The sequence below is a fragment of the Panthera tigris genome, chromosome A1, assembly GCF_018350195.1.
Source record: "Panthera tigris isolate Pti1 chromosome A1, P.tigris_Pti1_mat1.1, whole genome shotgun sequence".
Taxonomy (NCBI): domain Eukaryota; kingdom Metazoa; phylum Chordata; class Mammalia; order Carnivora; family Felidae; genus Panthera; species Panthera tigris.
Genome location: NC_056660.1, coordinates 11,371,087 through 11,395,865, shown reverse-complemented (window position 1 = coordinate 11,395,865; position 24,779 = coordinate 11,371,087). Strand labels below are relative to the sequence as shown.

Below are 24,779 nucleotides of genomic sequence, written 5' to 3'. Positions count from 1 at the left end.
ACCGGATATTAATAACTCTAAGTAATCTCTAAATATTTAAGAAAACTAGGTAACAACAGTAACCACTTTCATTTTAGAAGTGACTTACATTAAACTTAGCTAGAAATTAGCTTTTTTCTATTTTTTTACATGATTTAGAGAATATCTATAGTAAATAGTACAACATATTTACAGAACTGTCAAATTTACATATAACAAAATTAAAGCAGGAATTAAGTAGTCAAGTTCTTGATGATTCTGAATCAAATGCTCTGTCTCAAGAGGCATGATTGTATACAGTATATTATGCAAACTGATCCAACCAGTCTGAATAAAATGATTTTGAACATTGGTAATCAAAGGCCTAAACAATAATGTATGTAGACATTGCTCGATACTGAATACAAGTACAGTGATTTAAAAAAATCAAAAAACTACAGAAGGAAAACCAAAAAAGAAACTACAGAAGGAAAGCAGGCAGTATATATTTTAAAAAAGATTAGAGAAAGACTCGCATATTCAAATAAGAGAACTTGTCAACAGCCACAAAACTATACATTTTCTCTCTCTCACTCTCTCACTTTCTCACACACACACACTCGTACCTGAATCGGCATTTGTAAATGTCAGTGGTCCTTCCAAAACGTTTGCTTCAAATTGGGCTGAATAGTTCATCAGTCCCGATTGCTGGTCCTTCTGTGTTTTTAGTCCTTGATAAGATGTTTCATCATTTACAACATAAATAAACTTTTTTGTTTTCTTTTTCAAAGTGGATATTAAACCTGAATTCTTCAAAGCTACAGAAGTATGTTTGATAGTGGCTGGCCAGCTTCCATTATCAAGTGAACTTGTACTTAAAGAATCCTCTTTCTGTGAGCAAATAGAATGTTTTTCTAATCCACTTTCAGAGGCTTCATGTTCTTCCTTAAAGTTTGGATCAGTTATATTGTTTGAGAACACTGCACTGAATGTCTCTTCAGGTGATTCTCTTATCCTGAATATAGACTTTCTGATACCCTGAAGTGGAGAAGCTATTAGAGAAGTTTCAAATACTGCTTGCTTTACCGCAAGAATGGAATCTTCATGAGATTCAAGACACTGCCCTTCATCTATCTTATTTACCACTATTTCCTCATTTAACATCTTCTCTGTACACTTGGGTACACCTGAAATCTGTGGTAAAGAATCTTCTAAAATAATAAAGTTGGTACATTCTTTCTCTGTGGTTATGAGGTCTTTTTCTGAATTATTTTGGTCACAAGAAGAAATACGCAGTAGAGGTAATTTCTCCATGTGGGTTCCATTTAGACCTGAGAGGGTTAGGTGACACGATTCAGAGGCTGAAGACAGTACAACTTCCTTGGAGATTTTATCACTTCCATTCCCAAAGGGCTTCTGATTTGTTACATTCGAATCTAATGGATCACTGGCATTTGCTTCCATTTCAGATACAAAAGAATGTTTACTTTCTTTCATTTGTTTTTTGGCTTCTTCACATTCATTGGTTGTTTCATTGAAAATATTTTTCCTAGTCTTACTGGTTTTTATTTTTTGTAGGTTTCTTGTTTTACATTTAGGAACACATAATGGAAAACTATCTTCTTCAGAAACATCTGCAACTCTTTCACGTACTTCATCTTCTAAGACATTTGGTGTTGAGTTTCCAAAAGGGTCTTTGCAGCTATTTACTTTATCACATGAATTCCCTACCATTTTCCCCAATCCTGTTAAAATTTAAAACACAAGCATATTAATAACATTTTATAATATAGCCATATAATTTATACTATTCTTGCAACTGTTCTCAAAGAGATAGCATATACCATATAACATGTAATGTGGCATTTAAAGGGTTATCCGGAGTGCTAGCTCTTTTAGGGAGGGGAAGGGAAGGAGGGTGCCACCCTTCCCCCATTCTTCTGGTAAAGACTGATTCCAATGTCTCCAAAGCCTTCTATTCATACTCTAATCCTAATAACCCCCCCCTTTTTTTTTTTACCAGCTCTACACAATTAAAACTCATGCAATCTTAGTATATATTCTCAATTTAACATTTTAAGATTTATCAAACCAGATGTTCCAAATTAATTTTGTGGCCCTATAATAACTGAGAGTAAAATCTGATTTTACACACACACACACACACACACACACACACACACACACACACACAGAGTTATCCAATCCCACACATTTTTACAGAGATATACACATACCAAGAAAAATGCAATATTCCAATGATCTGATTAGGTAACTTTGAGTACATGTGCAACCCAAATTACTAATTAGAAATAAGGCCTTCACATTTTGTTAATTTTTAGTCTTATTTTTATCTCTGTAAGTTTTGAGTTATAGGTTTTGTTTTGGTGTCACTATAGGATATTGAATGGTATTATCTTACCATGATTTAACATTTTCATTTAAATCACATTAGCTTCTACTCAGAGAAATTTCATTAATTAAGAAGGAAAAGCAGTGTATTTTCTTTTTAAGAAAGAAGTAATAATACTTTAATGCTGTCAGTTAAAAACAGTAGTTCAATTAAATAGAAGGACTTACCTTGACTTTTAGCTTCTCTTTGACTTTTGTTTTCACTGTCTGGCCCAGAAGGGATAAACCTATCATTTTTCTTCAGACTTTCATCATGGTTACAGAAATAGCTTTTAAAGATCTGCAAAAGTTGTATTTTGAAGTCACTAGTATAAAAATTCTCACTATGCATATATTCAACTTAGAGACACCATTACTTCATAGGAAGTCAAGAAAATCACATATAGAGTATATATATGCAATGGAGTATTACTTGGCAATAAGAATAAAATCTTGCCATTTGCAATGACGTGGATGGAACTAGAGGGTATTATGCTAAGCGAAATTAGTCAGTTGGAGAAAGACAAATATCATATGACTTGCACTCATATGAGGGTTTTAATACACAGAACAGATGAACATACGGGAAGGGAAGCAAAAATAATACAAAAACTGGGAGGGGGACAAAACATAAGAGACTTAAATATAGAGAACCAACAGAGGATTGCTGGAGGGGTTGTAGGAGGGGGAAGGGCTCAATGGGTAAGGGGCATTAAGGAATCTACTCCTGGATCATTGTTGTACCATATGCTAACTTGGATGTACATTAAAAAACAAATAAATTAAAAAAAAAAAAAGAAAATCACATAGATCAGGCTTAAAGACTTTATCAAAGACTTAGATAAATCATAAATTAAGGAATGAAAAAATGCAAGATAATATTTCAAGGCTTTCTAAAATTATTATTTTTAATTTTTTTTAACGTTTATTTATTTTTGAGACAGAGAGAGACAGAGCATCAACGGGGGAGGGTCAGAGAGAGAGAGGGAGACACAGAATCTGAAACAGGCTCTAGGCTCTGAGCTGTCAGCACAGATCCCGACGCGGGGCTCGAACTCATGAACCGCGAGATCACGACCTGAGCCAAAGTTGGACACTTAACCGACTGAGCCACCCAGGCGCCCCGTGGCATTCTAAAATTATAAGCAACTGCAACAGCATCCTCAATTTGTCATATTTACTTACAGCAGTAGTGTCATTAGGAAATCCAGCTGCAGATGCTTCCTCATCTCTGACTGTAAAAAAAAAATTCAATTTATCTATACTGTATTATATACCAGACACTAAGGTTAATGTGAAAACTGCAGTATTTTCTGGTCATACATCAAAAGACACATACACTACTGAAATAAATGATGCATTTGAAACAAAACGAATTGACTCAAGTATGGTAATTAGAAAGGTCAATCAACCTAGTGAATAAGCTACATTCAATTCCTTAGTACCACTCATAAGGTGCTAAGAAACTGTGGTTTGATGACCCCGACTTTAAGGTAATACTATCCATAAAGACTAAGAAAATCAGATGGAGCTATGGGGTCATGACTTAAGGATAAAGCTTATAGACTTTAGCATTTATTTAGGTAATAATACACTCTAAAAGCATATTATATGTCAAATACTTCTTACTTTTCAACATGCTTTTACCTCTATTATTTCATCTGAGCAACAAAAAAAGTTAAATCCTAGCCAAAGAGAGAATCAAAATGGAATGTACTTTTGCTAGAATAAAAAAAAAAAATCCTGGTTTGCATATAGATGGACTCCTATAGAATACTACTCCTAGAACACCATGTAATGTACCTGTAGTCCCAATATAAATAGAATAAAATTATTCTCAACTACTAACACACTTCTCAAAGATAGTATAATCTAATTACTATCCAATTATCTTTTCCTATTTTCTTTTTGTCAGAAGCATTTAGAGATGACACTCTATCAACATTATCTACCATCTGACATGATACGCATTTGCTAGTATTACCTATGAGTACAGTAGAACTAAGGGTTGGTGGTGTGGCTAAAGAACTTGACCAAGACATATCAGGATCCACCTCAGCTCCTAGACTTTCAGAAATACGTTTTGGTGTCTGACCCTGGAAATAAGAAAACAGTTTATTTATTTCACATAAATGCACTAATGATTAAGAGTATTTTTTTCACTTATCACTCCCTGAATGCCTACATGAGACCATAGGTACGTATTTGTAAATCTCAGGGCACAGGCAGGAGGACACTGTTGTCAAACTCTCACTTCTCCACAAGAAAAATAAACTAGGCGGGATATTTACCTTCATAAGCTTCGGTGTATGAAACAAGCTTCCACATACCACTGGGGATAAAACAAGGGGAAAATTACTACTTTTTTTTTTTTTTATTAAAATTTAAGAGTATTTTAGAGCTAAAAAAAACCAACCTCATTTTTAATCATACCTGACTTTTCTCTTTGTGGTGTTACATGTGTACTTCGTAGAAGAGGACTAAAATGGAAAAAAAAAAACCAAACAAACCAAAAACCATTATTCAAAGATAACAGAAATGGCAAGAAGAAATAAAATATTAATCTTATTGAAAAAAAAGACTCAGTCATATCAATTATTAGAATTACACTACTTTGTAATATTTTGTTCCTTTTTAAAAAGTAAACATCTCATGAAAAATTAAGTAACCACTAAATTATGTTTAAAATGTCCACAAAAAGTAATGTATAAAGCACTCACAAATTTCAACTGCTAAGAACTGTACATCTTGACTTAAAAATTATGCAATTATGTAAAGTGAATCTATAAAATCATATTCTCTCAAAGCACACAAATTATTTTAAGCTGCTATATCAAGGGCATTGCTTTTCATCAATATTTTTATAACTTAAAAATGTCACAGAATATAGATAAAAAACCAGTGAATTCAACATAGTAAGAAAAACAAAGTAAATGTTTCTAATGTAAAAATTATTGAATTAAAAGACTCAACCTAAAAGGAGATTATTTAAAAGTAGAATATCCTCTTTCAGGCTTTTAGCCAAAATATTAGCATGAAAATTAGGTGCATTTCTAGAAAACAAACAGCATATGTAGGAAAATGTTTCATTTAAATATTTTAATAGAACAAGCTTTACCATACCTTTCACTAAGACAAGAATTTAGAGGCGGGCTGGTAACATCAATTGTTTGATCCATTTTAGACTTCATTGTGCAACAACTTTTATGTTTACTATTGGTAATATCCTTTCCTGAAACAGTACAATAATTCAGTGAGTATGTATATGCTATGGATTGTGAATTTTCATTCTCTGGAAGTATTTAAAAACAAAAAAATCTTATCTATCCTGGGAAGGAGAATGTATGGGGAGTTCAGTTGAATTGGTTTCTCAGTTTGTTGATTCCTTCCAAAAGGGGAGGTCTCAAAGGATGTGTGCCCCCATTCAACAAGTATATAATATATGTAAGACACTTTGGGACACTTCAAGGAGTTCATAATATAGTAGGAGAAATTTTTTGAAATTCCACACAAGTGGAACACAGAATAGAATGTTTTATGCCTTATTATTAAGTCACACGCACTAGGGTATTATGAAGGATAAGAGTAAAGAAAAAGACATTTACTAAAAACCTATCGATGTACCAAATTTGATATTAGTCTTCTGCCGAAAACTTTCAAGATCTTGTTCTCAAGAGCAAGCTCAAATTCCAAAACAAAACTCCCTAGTAACAAGGACTTTCATCATCTGCCTTAATTTCTATGACATTCTTTCACTCTACTTTTCAGCCATACCCAACCACCTGCATATCCTGCAAGAATGCTCTCCGTCACTTCAGGCCTTTGTACAAACTGTTTTTCTCTTTTTATTTCTCTTGACTGAACATCCTCTTTCAGGCTTCCATTTTGAAACTACCTCCTCTGGAAAAATTTAGTGGTCCCTAACATGAAATTAAGTGATAGCTGCTGCTGTATGTTCCTCGTAGAGTTTATCATACAGCATTCTTGCTTCCCCTCCTAGAAATGTGAGCTCTTTGACGTAGGGATCTTACTTATCACTGTCTCCTTAGCAACTATAATCAATGCTTAATGTTACAGTCACTCCACAATTCCTGGCTGGATGAATTAGCAATGATTAGAAAAAACTACCACTGTTGACGAATACATCTATTTTCTCCGCAATAAGGCTCAGTCAGGGTTTCTAAAGCTGTATCTGGCTCTATCAAATCCAATTTACAGTGTGGAAATATTCCCATTTTCTGTATCACAAATACGGTACTTGAGGCATTTATTATTACTCTTAAAAACTGCTTTCAAAAATAGTTGCTTTAACTGATCCTATAATCTCCAACTTAGAAAAGTTTGGGGAAAAATAAGTTGCATTAGTGTTAATAAAATAAGGCAAAGACCAAACAAAACTATTTGCAGTAGCACATGCAAAACACTGTGTTATATTACTCATTTCTTAAGTAACAGGAAATGGATATAATCACTACTAAGCCAAATACACGTGTGAGGTAAACCCCACTTCAATGAAATATCCAAGTTTCTCTAATGAGACTTTTAGTTGACACTAAAAAGTAGCTAAACCTATTTTTAAAATTTCACTTTTCCCAGTTCACTTTAACAAAGATCTTAATCAGGAAACGACTACTACACACTTAGAATGGCTAAAGCCCAAAACAAAAACAATACCAAATGCTGATGGGGACGTAGAACAAGAAAAACTCTTACTCACTTCTGATGGAAATGAAAAATGGTGCGGCCACTTTGGGATTCAGTTTGAAGTTTCTTATGTAACTAAACATACGCCTACCATATGATCCAGCAATCATGCCCCTTGGTATTTTCCCAAATGAGTTGAAAACTTAGGTCCACACAAAAATCCGCACATGATAGAGTAGCTTTGTTCATAACTGCCAAAACTTGGAAGCAACCAAGATGTTCTTCAATAGGTGAACGGATAAACAAACTGGTACATCCATATAATACAGCATTATTCAGTGATAAAAAGAAATGAGCTATCAAACCATGAAAAGATGCAGAGGAACCTTATGTTGCTAAGTAAAAGAAGCCAGTTTGAAAGGTTACATACTGTATGATTTCCACTATATGACATTCTGAAAAAAAGGCTGTAGACTGTAAAAAGATCAGTGGTTGCCAGGGGCTTGGGGTGGAGGTGAGTAAACAGGTGGAGGGCAAACACAAGGGGCTTTTAGGGCAGTGAAACGATCTTGTAGGATACTGTAATGATGGATACATGACATTATACATTTGTCAAAAACCAGAGACCTGTACCAATAATGAACCCTAATGTAAACAAATGACTTCAGTTGATAATAAAGTATCAATATTGGCTTAGCAATGAACACCCAAATGTAAAAAATAAAAAGTAAAAAAATGAAGCAGGTAAAAATAAGTCATATCCAAAAAACATTTGCCAAGTAATCTGAGAATCTCATAAAAAGGCTGAATAATGGTGAGATAAACTCATACGATTTTACTCAAAAGGACTGCTGAGAAGCAGAAATAGTACCTTTCCTCATGAAACTTTAGGGATAATTCTCTTTTGAAAACAATAGATGTCAGAATGAAACAAGTAGGTTAAAAAACAGCTTAAATCTTACATTTTAATACTGAATTTAAACTAAACAAAAACAAAAGGAATCAGGAAACTATAGTCAGAATTATTTATGCACTATAACCTTAAAAATTTTGATTCATCTGCACTGAGAGTGGCCTTATTAATTCATTCCTGTCCCTCCCTAATTATAGATAGACCAATTCCAACTCTTTCAAGATTCAGTGGAATTAGCATAAACTGGTTTACAGAGCTTTTCCTGAGCCCATTAAAATAGATGGCTGCTCCCTTTACTATGCCCACAACATAGCACTTTTGCAGGTGATCCTATTATAGCATATACCACACTGTATATTTATTTACATACTTTGTCTTACACAAGACTGAGTTCCTAGAAGTCAAAAGCATCTTATTCATGTTTGTATCCTTAATGTCTAACAAATTGCCATGCACAAAGTATGGAATATTGGTTGACTGAATGATCTCCTTTTCTGTGTTCTGCATTTCATCTGCTAAATATTCCTTAAGGCTCTATCCTAAGCCTCATCATAATCAATTTCCTCAACACATGTGATGACTTTATCACTTTGTTGATTCCTATAACTTTCTTTCCTACCTGTATGCTCTCTTAAGTTTTAATCTTGTATTCCCCAAATCCTTCAGGACATCACCTTTACACCTCACCACTGTCTCAAATTGCAGTCCAAAACTCAACCTACTTTTTTTTCATCCTTTCAAGCCTTTTCCGTCTTAAACCTGTTTTTCCTCCAGTGCTTAAAACGTCTACGAATGTCACCATTATATTCTTAGTTATGCTCTAAACCTGTGACTTGATCCTTTCTTTGAAATCCCTAGGTCTAGGATATTGTGGGGTCTTACAGTTTCTATCTTCCATATCCGCTTTCACTACCACTACTCTAATTCAGGTGGTTGGCCCACTACAACCTGGACCATTATGTGTCCTAACTGGTCTCCCTGCCTCCAGTCTTCCATTTCCATGAGAATCACCCGATTAGTTTAAAAGGTACACTTATGGGCTCTATTTCTAGTGATTCTAATTTAGTAGATTCAGATTAGGGCCTGAAATCTTCCCTTTCATTCAGGACTTCAGGAGATTCTCACAATATAGGCATCTCATTTTGAAAAACAAATCTCCAAAGATTGGGTCCAGTTATTAGGCTTTCCAAAGCAAAATAAATACTCATTTATTCTGTAAATATTTACTGAATACTCACTTTGTATGCCGCTAGGTATCCAGTAACATACAAGAAAATCTTTGTCCATTACCTATGTCCTCTTTGTATGTGCATTTTCTGGTACCATGAATTTCCTCTTTCATAGTATTTATTCCACTGTAATTGCTTATTTTAAGTCTCCTCCAGTAGAAGCTAACAGTGTGACAAGGAAAACTTCCCAGAAGCACATACATAAATCAAGACCTGAAAGATGAGCTTGTTAGATAAAAAGGTAGGAAGAACTAACTAATTTCTGGACAGAGGTAACAATCTATAAAGAGCCATGGAGCAAAGTGGTTTCAAAAAGAAATTCAGTATGAACAAATGGTAAATTACATGGGTGGGAGAGGAATTATGGCAGCATGAGGCACGAGTTAATGAGACCAGATTAAAAAAGAACCTTGTAAATCATGTTAAGGAGTTAAGATTTTATCGTGAAGGCAAAGGGAGGTAGTCAAAGATTTGAAGCAGGAAGTAGCATGATCAAATTTACATGTGATTTTTCTGGACAACCTATCAAATAAACTCAATTGTTTTAGTCTGGCATTAAATATCTGGCTCTAGGTGCTCTTTCTAGCCTTAGGTTGTTTATTGGTCCGTTTTAGACATGCAACACTCCAAACAATCTGGGGCGCGGGGGTGGCTCAGTCCGTTGAGCGACTGACTTTGGCTCAGGTCATGATCTCACAGCTTGTGAGTTTGAGCCCCGCGTCAGGCTCTGTGCTGACAGCTCAGAGCCCGGAGCCTGCTTTGGATTCTGTGTCTCGCTCTCTCTCTCTGCCCCTCCCCGACTCGTGCTCTGTCTCTGTGTCAGAACTGAACATTAAAAAAAAAAAAAAAAACACAACCTGAATTACTTGACATTCTCTTAACAAACTACATCATCATCTTCCTCACGTTTTTCCTCTGCCTAGTACATTCATTATTACCCTGCCATCTTCAAATTTCTGGATCTCACCTATCCTTCAAGGTTTAATTCAAATAAATCACTCCCCAACTCCCCCCCAAACTTATTTATGCTCTTTCTTCTCAACTCTCACTGTACTTTTTGTACTTTGCTTTTGACACGTGCCACAATCTTAGACTGCTCTTTATCTGTCTACTGTTAATTCCCCTTACTTGACAGTAATACTCCAGAGAAAGGAGAATATGTCATTTAAATAGGTAATAAACATTTGAATGGCTGAACATATAATCTTATTACATGATTGATTGGAATACCTGGCATGTATGCCAGGGAAACTGTTACCAAATCAAAAGACATTTATAGAAAATTGATAAAAATACCCTTCTCTGTCCTCTGTGATAACCTGCAGAAATAGAGTTTATTTAATTAACATCAAAACAAATCCCACTTGGTTTTTTTTTTTTGGGCAGAAGAAAGATATAATTTAACAAACTAGGCAGGATATATTAAGTCAAAGGAGGGAAGAAAAGGAACAATAATTAGGTACCTGCATTCTTTTATTTAATCCAAACTTACAGGCATTATTTTCATCATCTCCATTTTTCAAGTGGGGAAAGTGAAGCCGGAGAGATTGATCTGACCAGTATGATACAATTACCAATAGAGCTGGGAGTTTTAACATAGGTTTGTCTCAATTCCTGGTTCATGTTTTTCCCCTAGTCTACTGGACCACATTACTTACCCGAGTCTATTCTGTATTTACCTAATTCTTTTAAAGGAGACTGTTGGTATATTGGCGGAATTAGACCTTGCTCTTTGAATATTATTGGAGTCGAAGCCAACTGATGACAAGGTTTCCTTTGTGGGGTTTTAAACAGGTTTGGTTCATAACTGATTTTATATCCAGATTCTTCTGTGGGTTCAGAATTATAAGGTGGAGCTTCTAAACAAAGTTCTTCAAACCAGTTAAGGCTTATTGGCCCTAAATCTGTAAGAAAAATAAAAATTCCATCTTGGTTTAAATCAGTGACAGGTAAGTTCGTGAACCAGTAAAGATCATAACAAAGAAAAGGATGCTTGAGATTTTGACTGTAGATTATTTTTGTTAATGCATATTAATTAAACAAGAGCAGTAATCTGTTCTCCCTCCAATCTGTAGCACGGTCTAACAAGAGTTTACAAACGTTACAAGGTGATTGCTCCTAGCTATATTAGTTAGCTTTTCTAAAGTTTTCTTTCTCTTATATTCAGGATTCAGAAACAAGTCATTCATAGCAAGAATGCATTCCACAGATACAATTTAATTACAAAGACTACATAAAGGGATGTGACAAATCTGTAAGTACAGGAACATGTAGACTCACAAATCAAATGGAATAAAAAGACTCCCTCCTGTTAAAGAGAAATGACAAAATCTCTACTATGATCTATCTACCCTTAAAGTAGTGATTCTCAATGTGTGGTCTCTGGACTACTGGTGGTGGGGGTGAGGGTGGGGGGTAGGTCCCCAAGACAAATTCAAGAGCTCCATTAGGTTAAAACTATTTTCATAATAATACGAAGGTATCATTTCTTTTTTTCACAATGGTGACATTTGCACCCTTGGTGTGTAAAACTGATGACATCTTTGCATGAGTCAAGGCAGTGGCAATAAACGGGGCTAGTAATTGTATTCATCATCACGCACTTGTCAAAAACAAAACCAAAAAACCAGTCCAACTTAAAATATCATTAATGAAGCAGTAAAAATTATTTTATAAAGCCCAACCCTTGAGCACATCTTTTTAATATTCTCTGTGACAAAATGGAAAGTATGCATCAAGCATTTCTGCAGATTAAGTATGACAGTTGTCTAGAAAAGCACAAGTGGTGAGTTATGAGCTGAATTAGCACTTTTTCATGGAAAGTCATTTTTAGTAGAAAGAACAACACATAAGTCATTTTGAGTTGAGTGATTTGGTGAACATTTTCTCAAAAATGAAGTGAGCCTATCACTGCAGAAAAAAGTTTGTTGCCAGTGAGAAAATGACAGCTTTTAAATGGGAATTCGAATTTTGTTAAAGTTTATTAAGCCTCTGTAAACTTATCTTCTTAATTTTAGGAGATTTTTCTCATGAGATTAGTGAATTAACACATGTGATTTTTAACGCTTAATACAATGTGTCAATATATGGAATATTTGTAATCCACAACACTGACATTTTACAATTTATCAATACCCAATGTTACAACATGGATAAAAGATTTATTCAAAGTGCAAAAAAGACTAATAGAAGTAAATGTAACAAGAGTATAAAAAGCTGACGATATGGTTTCCAATTCCATATTGCAACTCTTAAACTACCACTTGTCAATTTTTTGTGTATTATCAAAGAAAAATACCCACAATTAACTGAAGACTATTAAAATACTCCTTTTTCTCAACTACACTGGTGTGTGAGGCTGGCTTTTCTTTATATACTTCTACCAAAACAACATACTGCAACAGATTAAATGTAGAAGCAGGTATGAGAATCCAGCTATCTTCTATTAAGCCAGATATTAAAGTGCAAAATTGTAGGGGCACCGGATGGCTCAGTCATTTAAGCATCAGACTTCTCAGGTCATGATCTCAAGGCTTGTGGTTTGAGCCCTGCCATAGGACTCCATAGGACAGTGAGGAGCCTGCTTTGGATTCTGTCTCCTTCTCTCTCTGCCCCTCTCTCTCTGCCCCTCGCCTGCTTGCGTGTGGGCTCTCTCTCAAATATAAATATTTCCAATTAAAAAAAATTGGAAAACAGAGCCACCCTTCTTTTTTGGGGGGGGGGGGGAATACAGTTATTTTTCAAAAAAAATGTTATTTATGTTAATATGCAATGGGTTTATCTTTAAGTGAATTAATAAACATTTTTTTTTCAAATTCTTAGCTTTAATTTCTATATGGTAGTCTGCATAAACAAAAGCTCTCTGAGGTCCTCAATCATTTTTAAGAGTTTAAGGAGTATTGAGACTAAAAAGTTTGACAACTCCTCCTGTCAAGTAACATTACCAACGCTTCTGATTTGCTAGGTCTGTGCTTTAAAAGCAATTCTTCCTACTACTAATTTTAAGAGGTTGGTCTTTTGTTTATCCCCAGGGTTCTACACTTATCATTTGGCTAACCCTAAATGACCATTTTCTTAACTGGATGGATGACTCCAGAAAGAACAGTTTACAGTGTAAACAAAACCGTCAAGTATTGGATTCTTTTCAGCAAGCATGCATATTTACATATTTTTCTGAAAACATTTTCTCAAGGCAAATGATCAACTTTGTCAATACCTGCTTTATTGCACCGCGTCCTAAAAATTTCAAAAAAAGTTGGTCTCTCTTTGCACCCAATAGGCATTTTTATCTACAATATTACTCCGATGCTTGGTAACTCTGCAAAAACAAACAAACAAAAACACACCAAATACACTTCACAGGGATGCAGTCCTTGTTAACTGACTCTAAGGTACAATCAGAATTAGGTAAACTTGCCTAAAGTTACATTGTTTCTTTACCTCGGTCCTATCTTTTGGGACGGTAGCTGAACTCACTGCGAGGATGGGAGCGTTCCGTGTTTGTGCTGTCCAACGGAGTCGCCACTAGCCACATGAAGCATTTGAAACGGGGGGAAGCGCGACTCAAGAACAGCATTTTAAATGTTTACTTTCAATTAAGTTAACTAGTCACGTGCGGCTAGGGGATGCTGTCAGTGAGGGGTCCTATGAGAGGTAACTATCTTTGGACAATTTCAAATCAGTAAATCTTCGTAATACAGCAAATGCCGGAGGGTTTAAGCAAGACAGATACAGCGTACCAGGAGCTGTAAAACATTTTCCGGAATTACGATATTCCGTTAAAGTTAACTTCATCGTCTTTCCAATTAAGGAAACTTCAGACTGGGACATCTGGGGCAGCTAAGGGGCAAATGCTGGGCGGGTGGCGGGGCCCGAAGCTGGGAAGTGGAGTCCCAAGGAAGCGCCAGGGCTCGAGTCCGCTCAGCGGAGGAGCCGAACCCCCGGCCCTTTCTCCCAGTCGGTGCGAGGTTGGCACCGACCGTAGAGGGCGGGAGGCCGCGGCTCCCACCCCGGGAACGAGAGGCGTTTCCCCGCCGCCTCACACCGGCCCGTCCGTCTCCACCCAGCCAACACTAACCGCCTCCGCTGGTGGAGCTCTTTTTGGCCGGAGAAGGCTGACAAAAACCGCGCCGGCACCTCGACCAGAAATCTGAGCCGCAGGCTCGTTTGCGCGGCGACCCACGGTTCCGACAACAACCAAGGCGCGGAGTCCCAGCAGCTCCGCCTCCGCCGACCCTGTTTCAGACGCTCGCGCCAAAAGCCTGCTCCCTGCGCACGTCACGCGTTGACGCCATGACGCGCACGCAACGTGCGCGCCACCCGGAAGTCAGGCTCTGCAGCGTCCGTGTGGCGAAAGCCAGGCGCTTTTACGGCTGCTGAGCGTCCGGTCTGGAACCGCGTAAAAACGGAGCTGGGGTGCTTCTTGTCTTCTCCCTGAGCCTTCGGAGTACCAGGCCGCGCTGCTGGGGGGGGCGACCGCGCACAAAGTGTACTTCGCCACTCCTCATTCCCTCTGCCCCACCTCACGTTTGGGTGACCGCTAGGGTACACGGCCTGGGGTCTTTCAAAGACCTTTGTTCTCCCCTAAGAACGGCGTCCCCTAAAGTGGCCCACCTTGGGAACCCCCAGAGTGGGCCGTGGTTGTGGCTAACTGCCTTCCCGGTTGCGTGCTCTGCATAGAGTGGAAAGGGCTGAGATTTGAAGTCAGAGAACTTTAGTTCTAGTCCCCATGTTGCTCTTACGTGGCAGCTTTCCAAGACCTCTAAGCCTCGAAAAATTGTGAAATGACCGTAGCTCTCCTGCAGGTGTTCCCCCCTGCAGGCTTCCGTAGTATTATTTATATTCTTACAGCGGCCAGTCACCCTGTTTTGTGCCTTTCTTTTCTCTAAGTCGCCTTGGAAGACTGGAATCTGTCCCCATCGTTCACAGGGTCTGTGACCTGGGTAGCAGGAAGCTTAATTACGGCTGGCTGGTATAACCTAAATTTTCTGGATTCTGGTGTGAGAGCTGCTTATAGACCTTGCTGCTGTCACAAAGCTCTTGAGCAGTAAACAATGAAACAACCTTAGATTAGACAAAGGGTGGGCTCTTCTTGGTTACATAACTGTCGTTTTGGTTTGATCCTTTTCTTTTGTTCTAGCAGGAAGCCTTACCAGTGCAGATAGCAAAGTTTATGATCATCTAGGTCTAAATAGCAAAGGAACACAACAGCTCTGATCCTTACCCAGTTAGAGTTACCACTTAACACTCATGAGTTACTCTGCTTTGTGCTTTATAGGTAATATCACATTTAATCTTGTAATAATCCTATAAATTAGTATTGTCAGATGGGGAAACCAAATCACCTGGTTAAGTAACTTGCCTGCTAACAAGGCCCAGGTTTCAGTTCAAGTCCTTTTGATTTCGGATACTTAACTATGCTGTGATTAAGTTTCCATTTACCCTCTAAATCAGAACAATTTGCTTTTTTCACCTTTTGGGACAGTGGCCCTCACTAGGAATGACTTAATGAGAGCTGTTGGCATACAGTACAACCTTCTAAAGTACATTTTCTCACCACATACACCTCCCCCCCCCATAACTTTATTCTCCTTGCTCCTGTGGTACCAGGGTCTTTACATTCATTAACTCTGCCGTGATATACTTACTTCCATATACTCTTCTAGTATGCTCAAATCATGCTAATGAAAGCACGTGTGTGAGTAAGAAGTCTAAATGAAAAACAGCTTTGAAGAAAGATTTGGGAGGAGTTGAAGAGATAGGAAGAGCAAATAGGTATCAGGTGGACATTAGACCTCTGTAGATGGGTAGATCTCCTGTCCTCCTTTAATTAGGAAAATAGGCAGCAGCTCCCATCAGAATCTGAAATAAATGGAGAAGCTTGGAATGGACCTAAACTAACTTGATCAGGAAAAAGAAGGGTGGATGAAGGTGGAAGGCAAAACAAGGAGACAAAGCGCACTGGGATTTGTGCTGTGCCTGGGTGCTGGGTGAGCAGATGGAACGCTTTGTCCGCGTTCCCTGTGGCTTGTACCAGGGCTATGGGAATACGATGCCTTTGGGCCAGCCAGGACTCTATGAACACAAACAGCCTGACTGGAGGCGAAACACTGGTCCCCCCACTTTCCTGGCCAGGCCTGGGTTGCTGGTGCCCGCAAATGCCTCTGACTACTGTATGGACCCTTACAAGAGGGCGCAGCTTAAGGCCATTCTCTCCCAGATGAACCCCAGCCTGAGCCTGCGGCTTTGCAAGGCCAACACCAAGGAGGTGGGGGTGCAGGTGAGTCCGCGGGTGGACAAGTCCGTGCAGTGCTCGCTGGGTTCTCGCACCTTGCGCAGCCGCTCCCCTTGGAGCAGCTCAGGTCACAAGGTACCCCTGCCGGCCTGGGGAGTCTATTCTCCAGTGATAGGTCGCAGGGGCTTGATCCAGCCGCGAAAGGAGAGGGAAGACCAGGAGAGGAAGGCACTTTTGGGTCCTGCGGAGGCCAGCCAGCAGCAGCAGCAGTCACCACCAACGCCAAGGTCTGAGGAGGACAAACAGGAGGAACTTTGCCAGCATGGGTTGGGGGAGGAAGGTACCCCAAGCCCTCAGGAAGGGAAGAGCAAGCAGACACAGGGAGTCGGTGGAGCAGATCTGCTCCGGAAACCCAACTTCCAGGTAAACTTTCTCCTCCCTGTCCTCAGTCCTCCGCTCGCCTCATCCTCTCTTTCCTCCTTTCCATTTCTGGGGTAACAGAGAAAAAAAATCTTTCACTTTGTACTTGACGAAGGAGAGGTAGTTCTGATAACATGTTTTAAATGGCCTATATGTTTTGTCACTTTTTGGTAGAATAGGGTGCTAACTTTAAGCATGTGAAACTCAGAAGTCTGGTAACCATTGCTATTGGGAATGAGGAGATAAGATGGGGTTTCAGGTCTGCCAAATATGTGACCAGATTTTCTTTTGGGGGAGATTGTGCTGGTGGCATTGTTGAAAGAATATTAGAAAAGTTTGAGAGGAGAAATAAGAATCTCAGAGTAATCCCTGAGCAATGAAATGCTAAATTAGCATAGTAGCCTTGAGGATAGCTATGAATGAGGTTAAGGAAGCTTTTTGTTTTTTCTTTTCAAGTTTATTCATTTAATTTGAGCGAGAGAGAGTGTGCAAGTGGGAGAAGGGGGGGGAGGGGGGAGAGAGAGAGAGAGAGAGAGAGAGAGAGAGAGAATCCCAAGCAGGATCTGCACTGTGTGAAGCCTGATGTGGGGCTCAATCTCACAAACTGTGAGATCATGACCTGAGCTGAAATCAAGAGTTGGATGCTTAACCAACTGAGCCACTCAGGTGGCCGGGCTTTTTGTTTTTTTATACAAAGCCACAAGGAAAGAGGATCTGGCTTTCCCCCCAAAGATTGTAAAAGACTTTTCCCCCTTATCTGCAGTTTTTGGAACCAAAATATGGCTATTTTCACTGTAAAGATTGTAAGACCAGATGGGAGAGTGCTTATGTGTGGTGCATTTCTGGAACTAATAAGGTAAGTAAAAGTGAGCGGGACATGGGAGGAGGATGGGGCAGACAGATGTTAGAGGGAGAGCGTTTCCTAATGGAATGTGACCACAATGCTGTCTCATTCATTTGGCATCCTTCGTGCCAGGCACTTTATCGGTACGTGGTTAATGTTTGAACTGAATTGGACTGTCCACATGAACACCTGAGGCTCTCAGAACTGATGTTACATTTAGCTCGTTAGTTCTGCGGAACAGAATTGCATGTTATTTCGGTGAACTCTTGTGTCCGGTGGAACTGTCTATAATCATTTTTTAGTTGGTGTGTTTTGAACCTGTTGAGACCTTGGCTCTAGGCAATTTCCACAGTTTGTCCACAAGGTGGAGCTATAAGAGAAATAATTTATTGTAAAGGTTCGCCTTGGACAGACTTGTGTAGGCTAAGCAGTTTTCTCTCAATTGAATTAGTTGTCAACGCATTAAGATTGGGAAAGACTTTATGATCTGCATTTCCAGTTTCCCTGATTAGACTCTGGTCGCTATAGACTCGATGAAAACAGTAGGCTGGGGCGAAGCAGCTTCTCTCTCCTTTCACGGGGCTTGTGCACTTCCTTTTGCAACAGCTGACATCTGGTCTATCTCATTAACTTCAACAAGCCTTTGAGTTGGAGTCCCCTGTGCTTTCACGTTTTAGGTACTGCTTTTCTGGCTAAAGGCCTGTAGAAGGAGCGGGTAAGGAGGCGTGCTAAGACCTGAATGAAAACTTGACTTTTCATATTAGCCATTTACTAGACCCTGGAAGCAAATAGATTTTTATGCTATGCCAGAAGAAAACCAGTGGGTTTAATGAACACGCTCTGAGATGCTAGGATAAAAGGAACAAGACCTAGGACTCCTCCTTAAGACATTTATTCTCCTAGGAGATAAGATGCAATGTGGTGATAGACACAGTGGCATTTGTGGCCTGGAAGTGGTGCAGAAATAACACAGGAGGCGGCTGATTAACCCCGTCAGAGGGAAGGCATCATGATGTCCAGGCAGGATTTTTGAGGCTAACTAGGAGGAGTTCACCAACTGAAGCAGGGAGAAACTGTGCACCAGAGAATGCAGAGTTGAGAAACAATATGTATGGGTGGTAACTATAAATAATTTGAAGTTCAAGTGGGGAAATAATGAGAAAATGAAAAAGTAGAGGCTAATAGACTAAGACAGAAGGCAAAGGTCAAGGTTTTGGCCTTCATGCAATGAATAAAATTATAATAGTTACTTCCCATTGAAGATTTTTACTGTGGTACTTTGTGTACATTGATGGTTGCCAGAATTATAAAAAAAGCAAGTGGTAGTATCTCAATTTTACAGGTAAGGAAATGAGGTTCAAAGAGTGAGAAAAAGGGACTGATAGCACTACTTAAGACCTCAGGTAGAGGTTGGGCAAAAGCAGGGCACAAAGTGGGGAAGAGATTACTTAAGAACTGGGAGCCTAAGGTACATATAATCTTGTGTGTATATATATGTATATATAAAAACCCCTTATTTCTCTTTAGGTTTATTTCAAACAACTGTGTTGCAAATGCCAAAAGAGTTTTAACCCTTACCGAGTAGAAGCAATCCAATGTCAGGTAAGCATGTAGAGCACTTTTATTGAGTCTATAAGGTTACCATTCTTAAATATGAAGCTTCTGTGGCAAAATGTTAGGATTTGATAGATTGGGTATTTGAATAGGAATGTTAAGTTCTCTATGCCTTGAATTTTTATAACATTTTAGAAAAATAAATTCTGGATTTTGGGGGGTGTAGGAGAGGAGACATATTGACTCTTAAGTTGCTTTATACGGTATATTTATGTATGGGCCATATATGTTGTTTATCAAACACCCTTTGTGTAATTTGGATGTAGTAATTTTTTGAGTTTTTAAATTTTAATCCCAGTTAGTTAACATATAGTGTTACATTAATTTCAGGTGTACGATATAGTGTTTCAATAATCCCATATGGATGTAGTAACTTAATAGGGAACCTGTATTAAGCTTTTACTATGTACCAAACTTTGGGCTAAGTGCTTTACATGCATAATCTCCTGTAATCTAAACTTTGAGGTAGGTGTTATCCCCATGTTCCAGACCAGAAGGCTAAAGTTGGTGAAGAAATAACTTGCCCAAGTGTAAGCAAGTAGTAAATATTAGAACTTTGATCATATTTTATGGTGTCTCCAGGGTCTAGGAAGTCACAGAATTAGATATCTAAAACACCTTGTAGAGACCTCTTTTTAAACTTTTCAGAGAAGTATGGCATAGTTGGTTTTCATAACAGACATTTTTAAGATCTCAATCCTTCACTTAAAAATATTTTTTGTCCTACTTAGGAATAAATATTTAAAAAACTAGTCTAACAGTTTATGAATGGTTTACCTTTAGATTTTCTAGTTGGACATTCTCATTTAATCTGTTTATGTTTAATATAATGTAGGTTGAAATATATTTTCTTATATTCCTCTTGTGTTCCATTGAAGTGACTTTTTTTTAAATAAAAAAATAATTTCCCATCTCTATCTTGGTAGTTATTCATTGTTTGCTATTCTTCTGGCAGTTACCTTAGACATTCCAACATGATTCTTTGACCTATCAAAGTTTGCATAAATCATTAATAATACCTGTCCTTGACAATACAGTGAACTTAGAACACTCTAACTCCTTATCACCTCATCCTAATTTATATACTACTGTTGTATATTTTAATTTTAAACATCATAAGGCGTTATTTTATATAGTCATTCATTTAGCTTTAGCTACACATATTTCCTTTCTGCTGCTCTTCATTCCTTTTTGTATCTGAGACCACTTTTCTTTTACATGAAGAATATGTTTTAATATTTACTGTAGCACAGGTCTGAAGGTGACACATCCTCTTTTGCCTGGATGATGGTTTAAAGGATAATTTTGCTGGGTATAGAATTTTTAGGTTGGCAGTAGTTTTCTTTCTGCTCTTTAAGGGTATGACCTTTATTGTTTTTGAAGTTGGTTATTAGCATTACTAATTCCCCTTCTTAAATCTACTTGCTTTTAAGATCTTTCTCTCTGCTTTGTTTTTCAGTAGTTTTACAGTTAGATGCCTAGTTGTGGTTTCTTTGTATTTATCTGGTTGAGATTCATAGCATTTCTTGAATCTATAGTTTGAAGATTGTTACCTCTTTTGGAAAATTATCAGTTATAATCTCTTAAAATATTACTTACACCCCCATTATCTCTCTATTCCAGTTACTCATATTAGACCTTTAACCATATCCCTTATGCCTTTTATGTTCTTTTCTGTATTTCCTATGCTTTTGTCCCCCTTTGCTCCAGTTTGTATATCATCTACTAAAATAAACCTAAAAAAATTTTTTTTAAATGTATTTTACAAAACCTCTGAGGTTAATGCTCTTTATATCCCTTTTAGAAATGAAAACTTAGAGGTTAAATAGCTTCTCAAAGTTACAAGATAAAGAGTGAAAGGATTTTATCAGGTAGGTCTATTTCACATTTGAAGCAACCAGTGGAATAAGGTTGTAAGATAGGCCCTTGAATGAGATCTGTTAAAATGCTAAGAAACTTACACTAAAGGAAACTTATTTCACCTATGTCCCTCATAATCGTTTGTATCTTAGCACACACTTTTAAATAAAGAGGCCGTAACATTACAGTCTCAGTAACTCCTCCCTGTTTGCAAATTTCAAGTACTCAGTCAGTGCTATGTAATGATCACATTTAAACAGAATTAGCTTAAGGTTTTGCCAAAATGTTGATGCTTCAAGGTTCCATAAGAGGGGGGAAAAACATCAGCCAATGAACATTTTACCCTGTAGTGCCCCATCTCTCACTCTGTCTTCTGTTTCTCTAATTCTTTCTTCAGCTATTTCCAATCTGCTATTAAATCCATCTGTTGAGTTGATTTAAGTTACTCTGTTTTCAGTGCTATAATTTTTGTCTTTAAAAAATAACTTCCAGTTTTCTGCTGAACTTACCAGTCTTATTTCTTTGAACATGTTAAGCATAATTATCTTAAAATCTGTACTACGTAACTCCATTAACTTAATGCCCTATGGTTCTGTTGCTATCATTGTCATTTTCCATGTTTTTCAAATTTGTTGTTCTATCTCCTCATGTACCTCATATGATTATTTTTGATTGAGTGTTGACTAATGAATATGAAGAATTACAGTGATAATTTGAGGCCTAGGATAGTATCTTCCTTCACAGAAGATTTGCTTTCTTCTGGTGGGAAGATAGGGATATTAACAGTTCTTAGATTGCTATTTTCTAAACAGGGTTGAGCTATTTTGAAACTGGGCTTTAGCATCTGTAAAAGCTGGTCAATTTTTGGTTCATCTTTATTCTTAGGTTGTAACCTTTCAGGGTCCCAACACAAAACCTGAACTGTTTACCAGGTCTTTCCCATTTTGGCATATTTAAGATTACCATCAGCTACATTGACTTGTCAAACTTCCTTTCAGCTTTTCACTGTCCTTCATTTCTTCCAGAATTGGCAGACCTTTAGGGAGGAAATAGTCCTAAATGTCAGGCTCCCCTCCACTTCTGGGTTTCTTTCTCTAATGCTTTGATAATTCTGTAGTGCTTCAAATAGTTATTTTTAAAAGTTATTTCTTTAGCTCAGCTTTTCTAGTTATCCTAAGCAGGTGGCTTGGTCAAAACTACCTAGTACACCATTGCCAGAAACAGAAACCTACCTTTAGAGTAAATCCTTATTTATTTATATTTTTATTTATTTTTTCACAGTAAGAGTATTGTGAGGATTAAATGAATTTATATAAAGTACTTAGAATAGTGCATGCAGCAAACACCATGTGAATAGTAGCTACTAGAATTTTCTTATAAGGATGCATACTTGTCACTGGAAGAGTGGAAGTTATAAATGTAGTACAATGTTTCATAAATAATTTAGACTTTGATTGGCAAAATGAAGATTCCTAGTTCCACAATATAAATTGTAAAGCTTGACTTTTTTTAGCTATGGTCACGTGCAGAAAATGGAGCAGTGATCAATTTTAAAGATAAGCAGGGTTGAGAGGGTGTACAAGGGCAGTATACTGGTCTCCATGGGGTGTGATTTTTTTTTTTATTTTATTTTATTTTATTTATCAGAAGACCGAATGTGATAATGGTTAAGAACACTTTATAGTGAAGATAAGGCATTTCTGGAGCAAGAAGAGAATTAGCTTCCTCTATAGTACCCTTCCCCCTAGTTGTGACAACCAAAAAGCATCTCCAGACATTGCCAGATGTTTGCTGGTGGGTACAGTACAGCTGGTTGAGACACTGCTCTAATGTTTTCAAATATTCCAGCCTAGATAATCAAATTGCTTAATACTCACTGCCTCTCACCCCTACCTGGCTACAGATGTAAAAACCTATTAGTGAAGAAATTCTATAAACTCTAACTTCTCAAACCTTTTTCTGTCATGAGATCCTCTTGGTTGGCTTAGCAGTATTGTCTCAAATACTATCTTTGCTCTTTGATCTTGAAAAATGCATAGCATTTAGTGGGATGTGAGTATCTCTGTACAACTTGGTCTAGGACTTCTCATAGGACTCAAAGGAAGATGACGATATCAAGGATAGGGATGGTGGGGAGAAGTATTTTAATTTGAGGATTATATTTGAAACACTGATTTAACTATTTAGTGTCCAAACTGTTCCTTGTTTTCTAAAGACCTGTTCAAAGTCTCGTTGTTCCTGTCCTCAAAAGAAAAGACACATTGATCTAAGGAGGCCGCATCGACAGGAACTGTGTGGTCGCTGCAAAGACAAGAGATTCTCCTGTGGCAATACTTACAGCTTTAAATACATCATGTGACAGGCAGTATGACTTGTACAGGACACCCAAACTTTCCTTGTAACTTACGGTACTGTTCCTTTTTTGCAACTTAGCTCTGACCTGGTATTGGAAAACGGACTAGGCTTTTGTACTTTTTGTAGGTTGCTTAACAATTGTACAGTGTGAGTAGAATAAAATAAATGCATGTAAAATAGACCATGAAGGCACATTAATTGGTGATCTCGGGGTAAAAACATCCATACAGTATTGGGAAATGGTAGATACTGTCACTTATATGAAGGGAACAATAGTCATTTGACAAACTTTTATCAGCTGGTTGTTCTAAGCACTGGAAATACAGAGATGATGAGGGGCAAGGTCCTGGCCTTCAGCTATACATAATAATTGTAGCAAATGCTTAAACAGCATTTATTATGTGCTATGGATTGTAACTCATTATAGCAGCCATATTAAGTGCAAACTATTATACCCCCTCTTAAGAGATAAGGAGAGGGAGCCACAGAGAGATCAAAGTGTGGAGCCAGGATTTGAACCCACATGGACTCTGACTTGCTCCATAGCTTGAACTACTGCATATATATGCACGTACATATATTTATGTATGTATACATACATACATACGTGTATATATATACATATGTATACGTATATGTACATATATAAATACACCTATATATGTGTACATATAAGATATATGTATTTTTTTCGGATTCAAATGTGGTAAGTGCTGTGAAGGGAACAGTGCTGTGATAGAGTGAGCTTTTAGGTAGGGTGGTTGGGATGAGGCAGCATGAGAATGGAGACCTGCAGGATAAGGGAGCTTAGAGAAAAGGAGATGGTCTTGACCCAAGGGAACAGAAAGAGCCAAGTCTCTGATCTGAGCAGGTGGGCCATATTCTTGGCATGGCCCAGGAATAGGAGCCCCTAAGGCTAATGTAGGACAGAAGCTGGAGAAGACAGGGCTCAAGTTACAAACAGTTCTTTTGGCCTTAGCAAGCCTATGGCAGCCCATGAAGGAGTTTCAACAAGACATGACATCAGATTCTTACTTTAAAAAACTCTCTCTGTCAGGGGAAGACCAGGTAGAGTGGAAGGTGGGAGACCAGTTAGGAGGTTCACGAATGCACAGGCAAAATGGTGGCTCAGACAAGGGTGGGGCCATGGAGATGGAGAGAAGTACATCAATTCAAGATAATGTTGGAGTTATACAGGATTGGAAGTGGATGATGCAGAAATAAATGACTTTGATTTTCCTACTTTTTTCTTAAAGTTTATTTTGAGAGAGAGAGAGAGAGAGAGAGAGAGAGATCAGGAGCAGGGGAGGGGCAGAG

At 37.9% G+C, this 24,779-nt stretch overlaps 2 protein-coding genes across 3 annotated transcripts in view; one reads left to right on the top strand and one right to left on the bottom strand.

Moving 5' to 3' along the window:
* The window catches only part of BRCA2 (BRCA2 DNA repair associated), a 60,167-nt gene extending 45,800 nt beyond the window's left edge, over window positions 1–14,367 (bottom strand). Inside the window, exons 1-10 of the mRNA XM_007097645.3 lie at window positions 14,213–14,367; window positions 13,352–13,453; window positions 10,794–11,039; window positions 5,473–5,581; window positions 4,783–4,829; window positions 4,641–4,681; window positions 4,334–4,445; window positions 3,535–3,584; window positions 2,539–2,650; window positions 585–1,703 (exon numbers count right to left, since the gene is read on the bottom strand). Of these exons, the coding sequence (XP_007097707.2) occupies window positions 585–1,703; window positions 2,539–2,650; window positions 3,535–3,584; window positions 4,334–4,445; window positions 4,641–4,681; window positions 4,783–4,829; window positions 5,473–5,581; window positions 10,794–11,039; window positions 13,352–13,418 (1,903 nt within the window). The 5' untranslated portion in view covers window positions 13,419–13,453; window positions 14,213–14,367. The remainder of the gene's footprint in view (window positions 1–584; window positions 1,704–2,538; window positions 2,651–3,534; window positions 3,585–4,333; window positions 4,446–4,640; window positions 4,682–4,782; window positions 4,830–5,472; window positions 5,582–10,793; window positions 11,040–13,351; window positions 13,454–14,212) is intronic.
* Window positions 14,368–14,481: 114 nt separating this feature from the next.
* On the top strand, window positions 14,482–23,643 carry ZAR1L (zygote arrest 1 like). 2 transcript variants are annotated; one of them, XM_007097644.3, is made up of 4 exons: window positions 14,482–16,792; window positions 17,553–17,645; window positions 19,161–19,235; window positions 23,323–23,643. In XM_007097644.3, the coding sequence occupies exons 1-4, from the start codon at window positions 16,133–16,135 to the stop codon at window positions 23,464–23,466; spliced, it is 972 nt and encodes a 323-aa protein (XP_007097706.1). In that variant the 5' UTR covers window positions 14,482–16,132; the 3' UTR covers window positions 23,467–23,643. The 2 variants fall into 2 exon arrangements, with proteins under 2 accessions (XP_007097706.1, XP_042813244.1); XM_042957310.1 differs by lacking the exon at window positions 17,553–17,645.
* The last annotated feature ends 1,136 nt before the right edge of the window (window positions 23,644–24,779 follow it).

Coding starts and splice junctions, on each gene's coding strand:
- ZAR1L (XM_007097644.3), top strand. CDS start 16,133: ATGGAACGCTTTGTCCGCGTTCCCTGTGGCTTGTACCAGGGCTATGGG. Junction 17,646..19,160: donor GCATTTCTGGAACTAATAAG/GTAAGTAAAAGT, acceptor ATTTCTCTTTAG/GTTTATTTCAAACAACTGTG. Junction 19,236..23,322: donor TAGAAGCAATCCAATGTCAG/GTAAGCATGTAG, acceptor TGTTTTCTAAAG/ACCTGTTCAAAGTCTCGTTG.